At 36.2% G+C, this 18,677-nt stretch overlaps 1 protein-coding gene across 2 annotated transcripts in view; it reads right to left on the reverse strand.

Moving 5' to 3' along the window:
• LOC126971585 (uncharacterized) overlaps positions 1–18,677 on the reverse strand; it is a 31,578-nt gene continuing 12,901 nt past the window's right edge. The window contains exons 4-15 of one of the 2 annotated variants that reach the window (XM_050817903.1): positions 18,111–18,233; positions 17,654–17,799; positions 16,669–16,701; positions 16,118–16,205; positions 15,224–15,376; positions 13,792–13,942; positions 8,437–8,653; positions 8,289–8,348; positions 8,036–8,162; positions 2,799–2,938; positions 1,199–1,311; positions 1–325 (exon numbers count right to left, since the gene is read on the reverse strand). In XM_050817903.1, the coding sequence (XP_050673860.1) occupies positions 211–325; positions 1,199–1,311; positions 2,799–2,938; positions 8,036–8,162; positions 8,289–8,348; positions 8,437–8,653; positions 13,792–13,942; positions 15,224–15,376; positions 16,118–16,205; positions 16,669–16,701; positions 17,654–17,799; positions 18,111–18,233 (1,466 nt within the window). In that variant the 3' untranslated portion in view covers positions 1–210. The remainder of the gene's footprint in view (positions 326–1,198; positions 1,312–2,798; positions 2,939–8,035; positions 8,163–8,288; positions 8,349–8,436; positions 8,654–13,791; positions 13,943–15,223; positions 15,377–16,117; positions 16,206–16,668; positions 16,702–17,653; positions 17,800–18,110; positions 18,234–18,677) is intronic. The other variant, XM_050817904.1, reaches the window with a different exon arrangement.

Genomic DNA, 18,677 nt, shown 5'->3' on the forward strand with positions numbered 1-18,677 from the left:
TCGACTGTTCATAATACTTTATTAAATAAACATTTTGATCTTATAATTATTCAAATTTATTAATTGTTACTGGTAACACATTTTGCTATTTATAAAAGGAAACAAAGACTAAATATAACTTCACAGAAACATACACATAATTTTTACACAGTATCTAAATACATGTATTCCTAAATTTAATTACTACATTAAAGTTAAACATGTTGTTTTTCAAAAGTTTAAGGGGCATGTTTTAGCTCCCGACTTGGGCGTGAGTTCAGAGCTGTATGGATTATTCAGGAATGTGTCCTTCATTCTACCAGGCATGTATGTGAAATAAATGTCCCTGAAAGAGATAATTAATATTATTTATACACTTAATAGTCATAAAAACAACTCTAATACATCAAACGGGGTTGTGCGTTCTATAAATTGTAAAACTGCAGATTACAAGGATGAAAGGAGATGTATAAATAACACAAATTTATGAACCAAAATTTATAGTCGAAACGGGATTCGAACACGTACAGCTACACGCCCCAGTGCCTTATCGATTAAGACTCTAAGCTCACGGTGCGGATGACGCATGATCCATAAATGTTGGTGAAACGAAACACTATCCGATCCCATCTGGTGAAGACGGGTAGAAATAGCATGCTGCATGGACAAGTTAACGTGAGCATAAAAAAACCACGTAAGTATTGCAGGAAGGAAGAATATGAACTCCTGTTTATCCCTGTGTGAGACTGAATTAATAGTAAGGGGTTGTACTTGAGTAAAACAGCTTGCGATGCAGTTCACAATACCAGTGGGAGACTCCTTTGCACAGGATGCCGGCTAGTTTATAGGTACCACAACGGCGCCTATTTCTGCCGCGAAGCAGTAAGCATTACTGTGTTTCGGTCTGCAGGGCGCCGTAGCTAGTGAAATTACTGGGCAAATGAGACTTAACATCTTATGTCTCAATGTGACGAGCGCAGCTGTAGTTCCGCTCAGAATTGTAACTACTGCATTGTAATGGCGTATCAATTACCAACAGCTGAACGTCTTGTTCATCTCTTCCCTTATTTCCATAAAAAAAAACTCAAAATTAGACAACAACATTGAATACGGCGACAGCATATAAATTTCGTTGAATCTTTTGGTAAAATTCACAAACATGTTTGTAAATCATAATAAAATCATGTTTTGAACGAATGATTTGTAAACAGATACTCACAAGAACGGCTTGCCTGGATACGCGTCATACATGGTTGTCGCCCACCAAAGTCTGGACTGTGTGAGTTGCTTCAATCTATTTCTTGTTTCAAAATCTTCCATTAATATGTCTGCCTATTGTTTATTAAATAAAACATTTTTATTCAATAAATAAATAAAATTTTGACATTATTCAGCTAAGGTTCAATTAAAATATAAAAAAAAACGATCCCCAAATTGACCCCCACGGAGTCCCCCGTTCGTTCCCCACCCAGCACGTTTAATACGTTTCCAGTTTTCAAATTCATATCATGTACGTTTATTTGAAGCTTTATTAGACCGGCAACGCTTTTGTGACAATACAACACAAAAGTATGGTAAACTGCGGGTATTTATAAATAATTGATTAAAGTGCATTGGCTCCGAACCATGCCAAACACGGAAAAGTGCAGAATTACCAATAGCCAACTGAGTCAGAGAAACGCTGTTTGAAATCAAACAAATACATTTGTAATACAACATCGACAAAGGTTTATTGGTCCTTCATCAAGGTGGGTTCGCGATAACGTCCCGTCTCATACTGCGGACTTGTGCTCATAGTGCGCGACTGGACAGTGGTAATAATGGCACCGGTGGTGATGACGACCACGGTATTACTGAAACTGTCACCATTGGTATCCAAGGGTGCACAAAATGTACCCACACTGATAAATCGACTCTTCCCATAGTAAGGCGGTAAAAGAAGAATAAGGCAAGTGTGTGTGGGCAAGTCGGTCAAGGGAGACCTTGTAGAACATTCGTTGACCAAATTGGGGACCTTTTTTTAAAAGGAGAGGTCATAAGCACCCGCAACCGGCGAGCATGTATGAAAAGAGCAATGAATGTAGAGGAAGCGCGTGAGGTTTGTAAGGATAGAAGCAAATGGCATTCTATTGTCTCTGCCTACCCCGACGGGAACGAGGCGTGAGTGTGTGTATGTATGTATGTACTGATAAATCGTGAGTAAAGCCGTATTAATAAATAAGTTGAGAGTGTCTCACGAAAGTTATAACAACTTAAATTTTCTTTTTACTCTTACTTAAATGAAATAAGTAAAGAACTTAAGCAATCCATATGTTATGTTTTTAAAGTGATAACCCTCACTTCTAGGATTAATACACAAATAAAATTTAAAAAACAAAACTTTATGAACGATGCGGGATTCGAACCCACGACCTCCGGCGTTCCGTGCCGGTGCTCTAACCAACTGAGCTAACCGTTCGAGTACCGCCTCGTTATAAAATTCTGTTTGCTTTGTTCAATTCTCAGATTGTGGCTTTTACAGTTGATAACCTGCTCAATCCCAATATTTGCATATTATGAAATTGACTTGAGATGTCGCTCTTGTAAATCTAAACAATATATGTTTTTAAAGTGATAACCCTCACTTCTAGGATTAATACACAAATAAAACTTGAAAAACAAAACTTTCAAACAAACAAATAAAAGTTGGTTAGAGCACCGGCACGGAACGCCGGAGGTCGTGGGTTCGAATCCCGCATCGTTCATAAAGTTTTGTTTCTCAAATTTAGTTTGTGTAACTTATGCAATACTAAGTTTAATTTAAAATAACGACACGTTACCAATTTCTGCAACATGTTTCTATGCGACCAATTTATATTTTTCAACTGTTTCAAAGTAAAAGGTATTCTGTACGCGATCGCCCTGAAGTCCATATGTTTTAAATCGAGCCAGCGCCGCTCAGAAATGAGTTTCAACCGTTCTGAAAAGATATTATAACTTCAAAATCTTTTAAAAAGCATTATGAAAAGTGTTGTGACTGGGTTGCAATTACTTGAAGTGTCTGAATCTCGCTCTTTGTTTTATTTTATTCTCATGAAGAATACTTGATTTGTATATTGAATCGTCTCCTTTTTGCTCTTAATGGTGATTTTCGTTATTATAACACTAGAAATAAGGGATTTCTTGTAACTAATTCTAGTAGGCTTCATTAGATACATAATTGCTTTAAGGGTAAATGTATACACTTTTATAATAAGGTCCCAGCCACTGTTCAGGCACTATCTATAAATAAGTTTTAATGTTTTATTAAACAACGGCTCTGTCGTAAATCCTAATACAGCTGAATATCTAAGTGATCGGACAGCCTGGGACTAGATTATGATTATTTTACAGCAATAGCAATGACAGTACAGTATTGTATATTTCATTGAAAAAAAAACTGCTGGGAGAGTTACTTGCGCCGCTTCCTCTCTCTCAGAGCGCCATTTGTTACCGAAGCGGTAGTAGTATCTAGTATATTAGAAATAACATCAAAATTAATTCTAAAAGGAGTCAATTTTGAGAAAATAAATGCCTTTTATGCCTTTTAGGAACACGCGGATGACACTGAAAAACGATGACAGCTGTTAGGTTGGTATCGTCATGCCGTAATTTATATAACTTTCTCAAGACCGGTAAAGCAACAACAGCAGATATCTGCAGCAGTAGGCACTGTGGATCTAACTAGTTGAAGTTGAGCTTTGGAATTTGAAAGATTGCTTACCGTAGGTGTTTAGTTTTTTTTAAATTAAAATATGGTACGAGACGAGAAGGACGTTCAGCTAATGGTAATTGATACTCCCTGCCCATTAGAATGCAGTGCCTACACTACAGCTGCGATCGTCACCTTGCGACATAAGATGTAAAGTCTCATTTGCCCAGTAATTTCACTAGCTAGGGTGCCCTACAGACCGAAACACAGTAATGCTTACACATTACTGCTTCAAGCAGAAATAGGCGCCGCTGTGGTACCCATTATCTTCATAGGCATCCAATGCAAAGGAGCCTCCCACTGATTGTATCTAGTGTAATACACAGAAACTGAAGATCTAAAGATATGTAACTTATAAAACTAAAAAATACTAATGAGTACATACTGTTTACAACATAGGAATATTACATACATATATTATGGATTATTGTAAAATGTTGTTAATTACCTTAGGTGTATGCGTGCTCCTTCATTTTTAATGTTATTATTATCTTAAACCCATATAAATTGATTTACTCGAACACTGGTGCCCATAACATAAGTTAGATCTTATCATGGGTATCAGAGTTTCAATTCAACACTGTATTTTATTTAAGATAAGTTAATTTTTAAGACGTACTACATACATATTTTAGTGTTGTGAACCTCTGTTTTAGTGAAATAAAGTTTTATTATTATTATTTACTATCTCCCTTCCTTATTAAGATAATCATAGAAAAAAAAATATAGCGCCACGCTCATAACTAATTTAAATTAATTAAAGCTGACCTCCAACAGTCAAAACAAAGCTACCACAATTTTTAGGGTTCCGTAGCCAAATGGCAAGAAACGGAACTCTTATAGATTCGTCGTGTCTTTTACTTAAGTAAAAAAACAATAAATTTTGGGGGTTCCCCATTCTCAGAACAGCAACTCAAAAATTTTATTTCATGAAACCCATATGTTTGATATGGAATATCTGTGGATAACTCTTCAAAAATCATATTGGGGTTTCTAATATCATTTTTTTCTAAACTGCTTGCGTGAGAGACACTGCCAAAGTGGTAAAATGTGATAGTAACATCTAAATTTAGAGAATGATAAAACTAAAAAAAAATATATGATGTACATTATTACCATGCAAACTTCCATCAAAAATTGGTTTCAACGAGATCTAGTCAGTAGGTTTTTTTTTAATACGTCATAAATCGTTAAAACGAACCACAAGAACTTTTATATTATGCTACTTGATGCTACGGAACCCTTCATAGGCGAGTCCGACTCGCACTTGGTCGCTTTTTTATGGATATAACAGTGGTCTGTATATTGCAATCATGACAATATCAAAACAATTAACGTCACAGTCCGAACTTTGACTTATTATCAGCTGAAACAGATATCACATGACCAGCTGTGTGCTGACAACAAGAGACAAGGACGTCCCGACAAACGATTTAACGCACAATATTGAAACTAACGGTTCACCTCAATTTAAACTACGGTACTGTACTACTCAATTAACAGCCTACGGCCATGTGGTCACTATCGCTACGTAAATGCAAATAAGGGACAAGACGAGCAAGACTTTCAGCTGTTATTGATACGCCCTGAACATTACAATGCAGTGCCACTCAGGATTATTGAAAAACCCAAAAATTCTAAAAAAAATTTTTTTAGCAAAAAAACAAACGCCTTCAAAAACACTATTCGAAAACAATAGATATAATAACATAATAAAAGCATACCGACGAATTGAGAATCCTTTTTTGAAGTCGGTTAAAAAATTGCTACATTTGGACCTTTCGTTCTATTTGAATTCCTACTTATGACCTTGGGTGAAACATTGTAATTTTCCGCAGTATAAGTCTTCTCGTATACCAAAAAAACGTAAAAAAATACATCACACATACATTCCAGCGTTTCATGAACCGTATCTTATTCAAGGTCTTGATTTTCTTATCATTTATGTTGATTTTATAATTAATAAACGTACGCACTGCGTAACCTTCAATTTAGCAAAACTGCGAGTGAGGCCAATCCAAAACAGAATAGCTACTATCTTTCAAGTGTGTTTCAAGGAATAAGAGTTGTTACAAGGTACAGTCAAGATTATTTCTAACTATTCCATGCACGTGACCTAATTGCGTTGTATAATGGAAATGAGTTAATACTTACACAAATAAAATTTGAAAAACAAAATTTTATGACCTCCGGCGATCCGTGCCGGTGTTCTGTTTGCTTTGCTCAACTCTTAGGTTGTGGCTTCATTTACAGGATCTACTTTACAGTTGATAACCTGCTCAGCCCCAATATTTGCATATTAGGAAATTGACTTGAGATGTCACTCTTGTAAATCTAAACAATATGTTACGTTTTTAAAGTGTTTTTCAAATTTTATTTGAAAAACAAACTTTATAACGAGGCGGTACTCGAACGGTTAGCTCAGTTGGTTAGAGCACCGGCACAGAACGGCGGAGGTCGTGGGTTCGAATCCCGCATCGTTCATAAAATTTTGTTTTTCAAATTTTATTTGTGTATTAATCCTAGAAGTGAGGGTTATCACTTTAAAAACATAACATATTGTTTAGAGTTAATACTTTACAGAATAGCGCTCAATACCAGTAGTAAACTTTGTACGCATGTGTAAACAATAAGAAGCTAAGATCAAATGAATCAAATGAATACCAGAATCAAAAAACAGAAGCTACCGAAGACCAGTGCCGGATTAACCACACAGCAAAAGTAGCAATTGCTACAGGCCCCGCGTTAAATGGGGCCCCGCATATGCACCTCCCCTGAACTACAACAACCAACAAGCCAAGTAATTCTTTCATATCTTCTTTTAGCCAAAAAGAAGTTGGAGATCAAGAAAACCAAAAATCGTCTATCTTCAAAATGCAAAAGCTAGAAAAAACATCTAAATTAAAGTTAATTATACTCCAATCATACTCCAATGATATTGGTGAATGACGTAGCAACTCAGAAAAAAATAAGTATATTATTTAAATTTTTAGTATAAGTTTGCAAACAAAACCTTTTTACTGTTAAAACCGTTTTTAAAACAAACCTATTAATAATTAACATAAAAATAAACCCAAAAAGGCAAATACAAGAAGTATTACAGCAAGTAGTGGAAGTATTTAGTTTTAAGTTTGAAAAGTCATTTGAAAAGTGCAAAAGAGCTTACAGGAAGCTACTATTTTTTATTTTGTCATACCCCTTTGCCCGTGCACCACAGGTGATTACAATGGCCGATCCACAGGCGCGGTAAGTACTTAAACCCCTAAGTGTATTTTCTAATTTCTCTTATTTAAGAAATTTAGCGTTGCAGAGCAGCGTTATATTGCCTGCTAATTATAGAAAACTATCTATCTTTTAAGTAAAAATCAATATTCGCATATACCCCACGCATTACGAAACCGTTGATCAAATTATAATGACTTTGATAGAATGTTCTAAGGAAGCCCGCAGCGGTCTCTGGTAATGAAAATATATATTATATTTCAAACATTATTTTTTCTTTTTATATTATGTTATAAGACACAACTAGATAAACCATCAGTGGCATAGTGAATGTGTTAGGTTAAAAGCAATTTTAATACTATTAATTGAATCATTATAAACAAATAATAAATCCATCGACACTATAATTATTCAAGACGAAGTAGTAAATTATTCTGGGCATGGCAACGATATCAGACTTATAGTGAAAAGAAAAGAAATATGCATTAAAGCATCAATTTAAATCGGAAAATATACGGGAGAACTTGTGCTGTTGACCCGCTTATCACTGATTCCTACAGAAATGTAAATAATGGCTGAGAATCTGACGCGATTTTGGCTCCATGACAACGACAGATCTAACACTGCTCATGATCCAGTTTGACAACTATAAGACGTACGTATTGTGAGAAAACATCCGCCAGCCAAGACTTTGCCTTATCTGCCTACCTCTTAATCCGTAATTTTGACATTTATTTGAAAGGAAAAAAAAATGTTGAGAGTTATTGGAAAGGTTTTAACGTTTTTCCAATTAGATGGTACAAATGTAGCGAGGGTTCAAATTTTGATTAAGTAAATATGGTTCTCTCTAAGAAATAAAGATTTTATTTCTACAATATGAAATGTAGATTTCAATATCTAAACCCTATTTTACTACAGGCCACATTATAATGCGACAGAACTCGAAACAGACCACTTTATAATTATAATGTGGTCTGTTTCGGGTTTTGTCGACACTTTTTACGTCATCTATATCAAAAATCTCAGATCACCCCGAGTAGGTAATAATATTAATAAATGACAATACTTAATGAAAAATTAAGAGTATTAAATGAGAAAACTTACTGTGTTCACTTTCTTTAAGATTTCCTTTCACCCGTTTTCTCACCCACTGCTGAAGGTTATTCAGCAGATTTGCTTTGGGTAGGTGGGGTATTATTAAGGTCGTATGTGAAAGTTCCGCTAAAAAAGCCTGTAAAATAATAAGTTACTAGTTTCTTTTGATAATCACATTTTTACTTTGCAGTATTATGTGTTTTATTTCCAGAGCACTATTAAAGTTAAGTTTAAAATTAAGTAATGTTATAATTTTGCATACCTCGAGTAAGTCTTTTTCTTTAAGACTATCTGGTGAAACAGAAGGCTCAGATGGTGTTGGCTGTGGAAAGTCATCATATTATATTTATGTAAGGTACAATAAAAGCCAAAAATGATGTTCGAGAAATTGTTACATTCTGAACATTTACCGTTGGATCCCCAGACATGAGAGCTTCTCTGACCGTATCCTTTATAAAATCCTCCACAGGATCCATTTGATATATTTTTGCCTCGTCAACTCTTAACGGTCCATATCTCGTAGGGGGATAAACATATTTCTCTTTTGGCTTCCCTTCATTATAAAAGTCGTAAAGATGGCCACATTTACATTTTGATTTTTTGATATATTCCATAACTGGCTCTTCCCTTGAAAAATAACATATGGTGTATAGTGTATAGTGGTTTCACATCAGATTTGCACACCCCATTTCCTCCCGTGGGTGTCGTAAGAGGCGACTAAGGGATATACAAAGAACGGAGGATGGGCAGTAGTACTTCTGACATAAGCGACGGGGCAGAGGGTGCTAAGCATCCCCGGGATCGGCAACTCAACTATAAACGAAGACCATTGTCCCAGGCAATATATAACGTCAAGACAGGAACTGGAGGACAGTTGGAGAAACTGGAGGAAGCTTTAGTACACCACGGTGGGATGTCGTGGGGTAACCTGGAGAATTGGATATACGGGTTACAGTTGGTGGCTACAAAATGGCAAATTTATGCTACGCGGATGATACAACTCTCTTTGAAAGTAGCGCACACCATATGGAAGAAATTCTTAATAGGATGGGTAGTGTAAGTTTCGAGTTCGGGGTTAAGATACGCAGCAAAACCTGCGATCATGCGAATGCTTATGATACCCATATTTTTGTATGCCACCGAAACGTGGGCATTACGAGAGATTGAAAAGAAGAAGATAAACGCTCTGCAAATGTGGTGCTGGTGAAAGATGCTTCGTGTATCGTGGAACGAATTTCGAACGTTTCGAAACTTCATGAACTAAAAATCAAACAGCGTTTATCTTCCACAGTGCAATCCCGCACACTCACCTTTTTTGGACACGTATGGGGATGAGGCAGCCAGTCAACGCCTAATCGTCAATGATAAAGGCATTATTCCGCGTGTAAGGTCACCTAAGCTAAGATCCAATACCCGATCATCGGCACTCTCGGTCCTACTAACACTGCGACGTCCCGCACGTGGTCGCCACTCTAGTACTTTACTGTCCCAACGACCATCTGTCCGTCGAACTAAGTGCACTGCTCACTACCGCTTCAGTTTCGCGATCAATGTCGGAGACTGGTTCTCCAACGGATATCCTCGTTTCTGATTCAATATAGCAGGGAAGCTCCGAGTCTCGATCGAATCAAAGGCTTTTGAGAATAGTCCACGAACGCCAAGCATAGTGGCTGGTAATACTCCTCCGTCTTCCACACCTGCCACAGCGTGTGTTTGTGGTCTATTGTGCTAAAGCCTTTTCGGAATTGATTTGTTTGATAGGCTGGAAGTCGTCGAAGCTGCGTATGAGACGGCAGATAATTAAATATATATATAATTAAGAAACCTTTGACCTAATATCACTTCCGAGCCATATATATAAGCTATTTTCTAGGGTTATCGTCTCGTGCGCAGATTCGCATTATATAAATAATAATCTTAATTACAGTATGCAGAGACTGTTAAAGAGTTTGCGTCCTCTTTCTTTTAACTGTTTATCTTTCAACAAAGGCCTCACGCAAGGTCTTCCATTTTCTCCGATATTGCGACATTACAGTGCATATTGGTCTTCCTATCTGTTTCAATAATTTATCCTCTTATCGAATATACTGAATATCTCTATTCCTTTTATATCCTCTAGAATATCATGTGGTTATTGCTCCTATGCATTTTGGTGTTTCATCGCTCATAAGCTGGCTTACCCGAAGACTTAGAATATATCTGCGTACAAACAACCTGACAACCCAATAATGCGAGACCAATTTTGATTTGTCAATGTGGGTCAGTATTCATAATACTAAGGAGCTAATAAAGGCTTAAAAAAGGCATTTATTTTACTCAAAATTGATTCCTTAAGAATTCTTTTTGATGTCATTTCTAATAATACTAGACTAGACACTAAACCGCTTAGGAAAAAATGACGCTCGAGAGAGAAGAAGCGACGCAAGAAAATCTCCCAACATTCGTTTTTTTGCGCTCTTTTTAACGAAATTTACAATATTGTACTGTCATTGCTATTGCTATAAAATAATCATAGTACCAGGCTGTTCGATCACTTAGATATTCAGCTGTGAAGTAGTAGGATTTACGACAAAGCCATTTTTTTATAAAATATTTAAATTTAGTTATAGAATAATACCTGAACAGTGGCTGGAACACTATTATAAAAGTGTATACATTTACGCTTAAAGCTATTATGTATCGTATGAAGCCTACTAGAATTAGTTACAAGCAATCCCTTAGTTTTAGTGTTATAATCGGTTAAAGTAATAATAAATTCGCTTCCCTTTTCTATCTCGCAATATCTCCCTTAGATATTTTTTACTCTCTCAGACGCTATGTCTGTCTATATGCTACACGTCTATCATGGGCCTACCAATCTTCATTTCAAAGAACGTTTTGTTCTCTTTATACTTTTGAACTTGTTTTTTTTTATATAAATATTTCAATTTCCTTTTGCCGGTTTACCCCGACCATACTTCGTTTTATAGAATTTAGCATTATAAAAACATATTCCAACTTACAATAGTATGTAGCATAGTCATATAGTGACCATGCAAATTAGCAACATAATATATTATAACTAGCTGACCCAGCAAACGTTGGATTGCCGATATTAAAATCGCTACACAAAAGTAACTATTGATCGTAGATGGGTGAAATTTTGAAGTTGTATGAATTTTTTAATGCTGACTCACAATCTTAGAAATTTAAAAATATTTCGTGTGGACCACCCCTAAACATTTAGGGGGATGAAAAATAAATGATTCTCAGACCTACCCAATATGCACTCAAAATTTCATGAGAATCGGTCAAGCCGTTTCGGAGGAGTTCAAAGTTTAACGCCATGACACGAAAATTTTATACACTGGCCTTCAAAAGTAAGTATCACACTTTGAAAATTGGGATAACGTTTTAAGTTCACAAGATATACTTTCGAAATAAAAAGGACTCCAAAGAGAATTTAATTTTGTACATAAAAACTTTATAGTCGGTAACCTTCTTTTAAGAATTGGCTGAAAAAAAACTTCAAAAACAAAACCATTCCTTATTCAAAGTGGACGTTTCCGAATTACAATTTTACCATTCATATTTTTCTTACTGTTTTAAATTTTTTTCAAGATCGATGGGTCTTGTTTTAAAAATTTATGCTAAACAGCACATAACATTTATTTATCATGCCTCTTTCAGTTGAAGAATGTATTAGGATCATGGCTTTTCTGGAACTAGGCATCAGTATGCGTCGCACTGCAAGAATGGTGGGTGTGACGGTACGAACGGTCCAGAAGGTAAAGCGAAGGTACGAAGAGACTGGACACCATCTGAGGAGACCTTGTATGGCAGACTCAGGTGAACCAGTGCCCGAGAAGATCGTTATATTATTTCCACTGTGTTAAGAAATCGCCACCAAAATGCAGTTGAAGTCCAGCAACAGCTACTTCAGACCCGGAGTGACTACATTAGTGACAGTACAGTGAGAAGAAGACTTGCTGAAGCAAATTTGAAACCCCGAAGACCAGCGAGTGGCCAAAAACTCGAGAGACAGCATCGAGTAGCGAGACTGCGATACGCCCGTGAACACATGCACTGGGATGAAGAAGAATGGTCAAGAATTTTGTTTGCAGATGAGTCTCGATTCTCCCTTTACACTTCTGATGGAAGGCGAAGTGTTTACAGGCGACCTGGTGAGCGATACCTTCAAGCCTGCATCTCAGAAAGAGTCCAATACGGTGGAGGCGGTGTACATGTATGGGCTGGCATATCTTCAGAAGGTCGCACAGAGCTAGTAGCCATTGAAAATGGCACCCTCACTGGGCAAAGATATGCTCAAGAGATTCTCAATGAGTATGCAGGGCCGTATTTAGCAAATATGGGTGATGGATCGATGCTGATGCATGATAATGCCCGGCCACACACGGCTCATATCGTACAAAAGTATATTCAGGAGGTCGGTATCAGCGTGATGGCTTGGCCATCAAGAAGTCCTGATCTCAACCCGATTGAACACGCCTGGGATGAGCTTGGGAGGCTAGTCAGAAATCGCAGACCACCACCTACTACCCTCAGGGCACTAAAGCAGGCCCTGGTAGAAGAATGGGAGAATATTCCCCAACATCGGCTCCGAAACCTAGTGTTCAGTATGCCAAACCGGCTCGAAGCTGTAATCAGAGCTCGAGGAGGCAATACCAGTTATTAAAAATTAAATAACATGTTTTGTATGTAAATAACATTGATTTTTTTACACTAAACTAAAAATATCTATTTTCATTGTTTTATCTTTTTTAAGTTAAAAATGTTACTAATGTATAATTTTAGTTTCTAAGAATTAAAGCCTATAAAATTTGCAACAAAACGTTTTTAATCTTAAATCTCTACCTTCTATAGTAAAGCAAAAAAATTTATTTGAAAAGTGTGATACTTACTTTTGCAGGCCAGTGTATATTAGACTAGTTGACCCGACAGACGTTGTTCTGTATATAATAAATAAAATACTGTTTTTAATGAATTTGTCAATAATATTTCATAACATCAAGAATTATTTCGTAAAATATGCTCCCTGTTGTTGTAATGAAATTGTTTTACAGCAGAACTGTCAAGCCGTGCGTCAATAAATTCTCATAGAAAATATGTCCATACAAAACAAATATCGGACGGGGGACACATCAAAGGAAAAACAAAATTGTTGTTTTTAGTTAATTCCGAACACTTTCATATTTATTCACCTTTTAAACCTTCCCTGGACTTCCACAAATAATTCAAGACCAAAATTAGCCAAATCGGTCCAGCCGTTCTCGAGTTTTAGCGAGACTAACGAACAGTAATTAATTTTTATATATGTACTAGCTGCCCCGACAGACGTTGTTCTGTATATAATAAATAATTTTTTTTTTTTTTTTATGAATTTGTCAATTATTTATCATAAAATCAAAACTTACTTCGTAAAATATGCACCCTGTTGTCGTAATGAAATTGTTTTACAGCAGAACTGTCAAACCGTGCGTCAATAAATTCTCTCATAGAAAATATGTCCATACAAAACAAATATCGGACGACGGGGGACACATCACAGGAAAAACAAAATTGTTGTTTTTATTTAATTCCGAACACTTTCATATTTATTCACCTTTTAAACCTTCCCTGGACTTCCACAAATAATTCAAGATCAAAATTAGCCAAATCGGTCCAGCCGTTCTCGAGTTTTAGCGAGACTAAATAACAGCAATTCATTTTTATATATATAGATAGATATGAGGTCAAACTACTTCAATTAAAGAAAATATAAAAACCATTTAGTAAGGCAGTCGCAAGTTTTGTCACATGCTTCCTTCTTTACAATCGGGAACTTCCAAAAGCCACCAATGTGAGTCACGAATCCATTGTTTGCAAAACATGTCCCATAGTTGATAGGTATATAGCCGGTGGGTCGTATGCTTACACCTTAAAATGATATTTATATCAATTAGATATAATATATTTAGAACTTATTACTTGAGTAAGTAAATTATGTCTCTAATTATCTCTTATTATAAGGAAAATATTTTGAAATTCCCTGCAACATACGATTGAAATAATAATAAATTATGTATTGACATATTTTTAAGGCTGCTATCCCAATAAATCGCCAAAATAGCGCATACTTGAAACCATTTCTTGACGTTTCATATAAAGCTTATATTTTTACCACCAAAATAATAATTATATGTCTACAAAATACGAGAAGAAAAATAATACTCTTGTTAAACTCTCAGGTTATGGCTTTACTAATATTATAAAGAGGTAATTTAAAAAGTTTGAAGGGAGTAATTTTTTGAAAATTTTAGAAAGACACATTTAGTACGAGCGCTGCCTTAAGGCGAAGAGTAAGCAGAAAACACGCAAACATGGTGTTTTTAGACAAGTTTTGTGGTGAAAGTATAGCATTTCGAGCTATGAACACTACTTAATCCTGTTACACATATCCTTAAGTCTTGCTAATGATTGCTGTTGGTTATAGTTAACACTGCCGAGCCTTTTTGAACTTCCACTTTTCTTTGAAGTTAAACAAGTTTTTTGGCATGGCGTGACGCATTTTTTTGGTACTTCTCTCAGAAAAGTTATTCTTATAGCTTGTACTTTTTTGTTTAGGTTATTATATTCAGATTAGCAGTGAATAACGAGGATTGTAAACATATGTTTTCCACGCAAGAAGTTTGAAAATATTGGCTTTGTTACATAGATGGCGGACCGGCAGCCGTGAACTCATATCGCTCAAGGTCGCTAGCATTTAGTGTCGCCTTAAAACGATGCGAGACATAATATTATGATTGTTTTCTATAGTAGGCAATCGTCCCTATATCGTGTTATCATATTACGCACATTACATATTTCTGTACTGTGAAATTTATAATGATTTGTACACTTCATAATTAACTTCGCGTACCTTTGCCTATTTTCCAATACTGTTATTACAAAATTAAATTATTTTATTAATTATTGGGTATTAAAAATTTAATAAAAAAGAAAAACTAGGCAAACAATTGGAAATACTTGTTACGAATTGTGATTAATTATTGATGAGGAATTATGACGTCAACAAAATACCCCTATAACACTCTACCGCGTTATAGACCGAATTTCCTGTATACATGCATGTGGCACTGGAACATAAACTAATATGCTTACGCTGGTAAATACGGTCAAAGTCGCGAGTAACAGCTAGTCAGATATATTTTGACTTACCAGATATAGTATATACTGGTTTCCCGCCACTAAAAGTAACTCCTCCAACTAAATATTGGACGTTTGGGTACGGAGCTCTAAACCGTGGCTTAGCTTTTAATTTGAACATTCGCTCCTTTTCGGCTAAAGCTATCATTTTCGGATCTGTGTTGCCTGGAAAAGGAAATTTACAATATTTTAGTTCTTTTATGGTAATTGATACGCCCTGCCCATCACAATGCAGTGCCGCTCAGGATTATTGAAAAACCCAAATATTCTGAGCGCAATTGCGGTTGTCAACTTGAGACATTAGATGTTAAGTCTCATTTGCCCAGTAATTTCACTAGCTATGACGCCCTTCAGATCGAAACACAGTAATGCTTACACATTACTGCTTCACGGCAGAAATAGGCGCCGTTGTGGTACCCATAATCTAGCCGGCATCCTGTGCAAAGGAGCCTCCCACTGGTACTACCACCGTTTGACGAAACAACTATTTACATACAGTCATATGACTCGCCATGATATTTTAACTTTTCTTACAATATTTTCCGCAAAGAGTAATTACTAAATGTTATCATAAGGCGCTTTAATTTTATATGAAAACTAGCTGACCCAGCTAACGTTGTATTGCCGATATTAAAATCGCGATACAAAAATAACTGTTGATCGTAGATGGGTGAAAATTTGAAGTTGTATGTATTTTTAACGGTGACTCATAATCAAACAAATTTAAATTTAAAATTTAAACAAAGTAAAAAAAAAAAAATCGTGTTGACCACCCTTAACATTTAGGGGGATGAGAACCGACCCAAAATGCACTAAAAATTTCATGAGAATCGGTTAGGCCGTTTCGGAGAGCTACAATGTTTAACACCGTGACACGAGAATTTTATATATTAGATATAAACTTACGTAATGTACTGGGCGGCTCCCAAAACTTGTAGGTACAAACTCTTTCCACGCGTTTTTCTTTTTTGTTTCCTTCCTTTCGTTTCTCGAGCTGGATTAAAATAATAACGTATTATTATTATTTTTTTAAATAAAAACAAGGGTCGAGCCGAGCAGGACGTTCAGCTCAGGATGATTGAAAAACCCAAAAATTCTGTGCGGCACTACAATTGCGCTCGTCACCTTGAGACATATGATGTTAAGTCTAATTTGCCCAGTAATTTCACTCGCTACTCGCCCTTCAGGCCGAAACAGTAATGTTTACACATTACTACTTCACGGCAGAAATAGGCGCCGTTGTGGTACCCATAATCTAGCCGGCATCCTGTGCAAACGTGCTTTAAGAGGTGAAAGTCGCTAAATGTAAAAATTGTTATTTATTTTCCACTTATACATATTTAAAATACGGTGATGCATGGTTTGGATTCAGCTGGTGATTCCAATACAAAAACATTCTGATAAGAGCACCAAACAAAAACAAAAAAAAGGAAAGTAAAATACAAAAACAAACTTACAAAAGAATGATCGTTGCAAAGTTGTTCGTAGCTCTGGAACAAATAAGGTTACACTTTATAATTTACAAAATATAAAATGTGGAAAAGAGACAAAGACTCACTCCTTAAGGCCGCTGATAGTGCTATGCGTTTGACCGCAGGGATTTGCCGGTTCGTTTGGCAATGTATGACAATGTATAAAGCTTTACAGATCTAAATAGCTAACCGCGTCAATAACGAATACGTCGTCATAGATGTAGCCAACCGCTACGGTCAACCGCATAGCACTATCACCGGTCTAAAACAGCCACCCTGGCTGCTTCCTATTCTTATACCTACCTATACCTATCTTAATTCAATGTTAGAACTTCTGCGATGTAATATGTTTTATGTCCAAATGCGACCTTGCCAAAGTATAACAAAACGGTAGTAGATTTTGATGATACAATCGCTACCAAACTTCACATAACTGAAGAGTTAATTTAAAGTTGGTCCGAAAATTTCATTAAATTCGGCCAATTGTTTTGGAGTCTATAAGGGAACATACATAATATATTCCCAAATGTATGTACCCTTATCGATTTTTAAGAAATCATAACGAGAAATAATTAAACCACTCGCAAACCGATATTTTTGAAAATCTACTATAGATTTTTTTTTTAGGAAAAAGGAAGACGTACGCTCGTTTGTACGGGTCACCTGGTGTTAAGTGAACTCCGCCGCTCACCTTGTAACAGCAGTCGATTTTTTTTAAGGTACCCATGGCGTATCGGAAACACCGCTCACAAGGAAGCTCATTCCATAACTTTGTAGTACGGGGAAGAAAGCTCCTTGAAAAGAGGACAGTGGAGTGAGACCGCCACACATCCAGATGTTGGGGATGATATCCTATTTTGTAGCGTCTCGTATGAAGGTGGAATACGGCGCCACGAATCAAGTGAAACAGCTATTCAGAACACTACCCTTCTCTATTTGAAATCTAAACTATAATAATAAAAAAACTTACCTCAACACTTCGAAGCCGCACTTTGTTGCCTAATGGCAAGGGTTTATTTCCTTCAAATTGCTTCGTGTGTGTTGCGCAATATTGAATATAGTTTTTTTGTAGATATTCGCCATACCTGACATTAGGTTGAGTATTTTTTTTCTGTTCTGCAAAAAATACAATTGTTAGTAAATACTTTAGAAGAAAAATTGTTTTCCTATTATCGTGCGCAAAGTTCGATTTTGCGTATGCATTTGCAACTGTACAACAAGATGTAACTGAGCGTGCGGGAATGTGGTGAGCGCGGGAATGTTTGAAAATAATTATAGTGGTTGAACTTTGCGCAACTTAATAGGAAAAATAGTATACGATACTCTTGCGCACGTAGGTCGTTCCCGCACGAGTGAAGCGAATGCAGGAACTGCGCACTTTGCGCACTCGTATCGTAATGTACTATTAATCTGAATTGAAATATTACTTATTTGCTTCTCGGGTTCCTTGATCTTTTCACAATGACATAACTTCTTCAATGCGTTAATGCACGCATTCAAATCAATAAATACCAAAGATGACATTATTATTCTTGCATTCAAATCATAATCTGCAATCATAACATGCATTTTTAATGAGCCGCTAAATTATTGCTCTATAAATTAGCTGATTATCCAAATCTAAATAATTTCTTATTTTTTACGCCTATCGCAGATGATACACTTTTTGTGTGCCGTAGACTCAATCTGCGGCTTACAAAAAGTCTGCATTGCGCACAAAATATCTTTGGCAGATATTTCACAGACTCAACGCACATGACGCACACTTTCGGTCATTTTGTCGGCGGAACTGTAGGGATGTACCGAGAATGGAAGTATACACACACAACACATTCGGAGACAACAATGAGGAAGAGCATCGATGCAGAAGAAAGGCTCTCAGTGACCCTAAGGCAAGTAAATATGTAGGTAATTTAAATTGACCAAGTTTATATTAATTATCATGTCATCTGCCATGACAACCCTCACTTCTGGGATTAATTACAGAAATTAAG

The sequence above is a fragment of the Leptidea sinapis genome, chromosome 24, assembly GCF_905404315.1.
Source record: "Leptidea sinapis chromosome 24, ilLepSina1.1, whole genome shotgun sequence".
NCBI lineage: Eukaryota > Metazoa > Arthropoda > Insecta > Lepidoptera > Pieridae > Leptidea > Leptidea sinapis.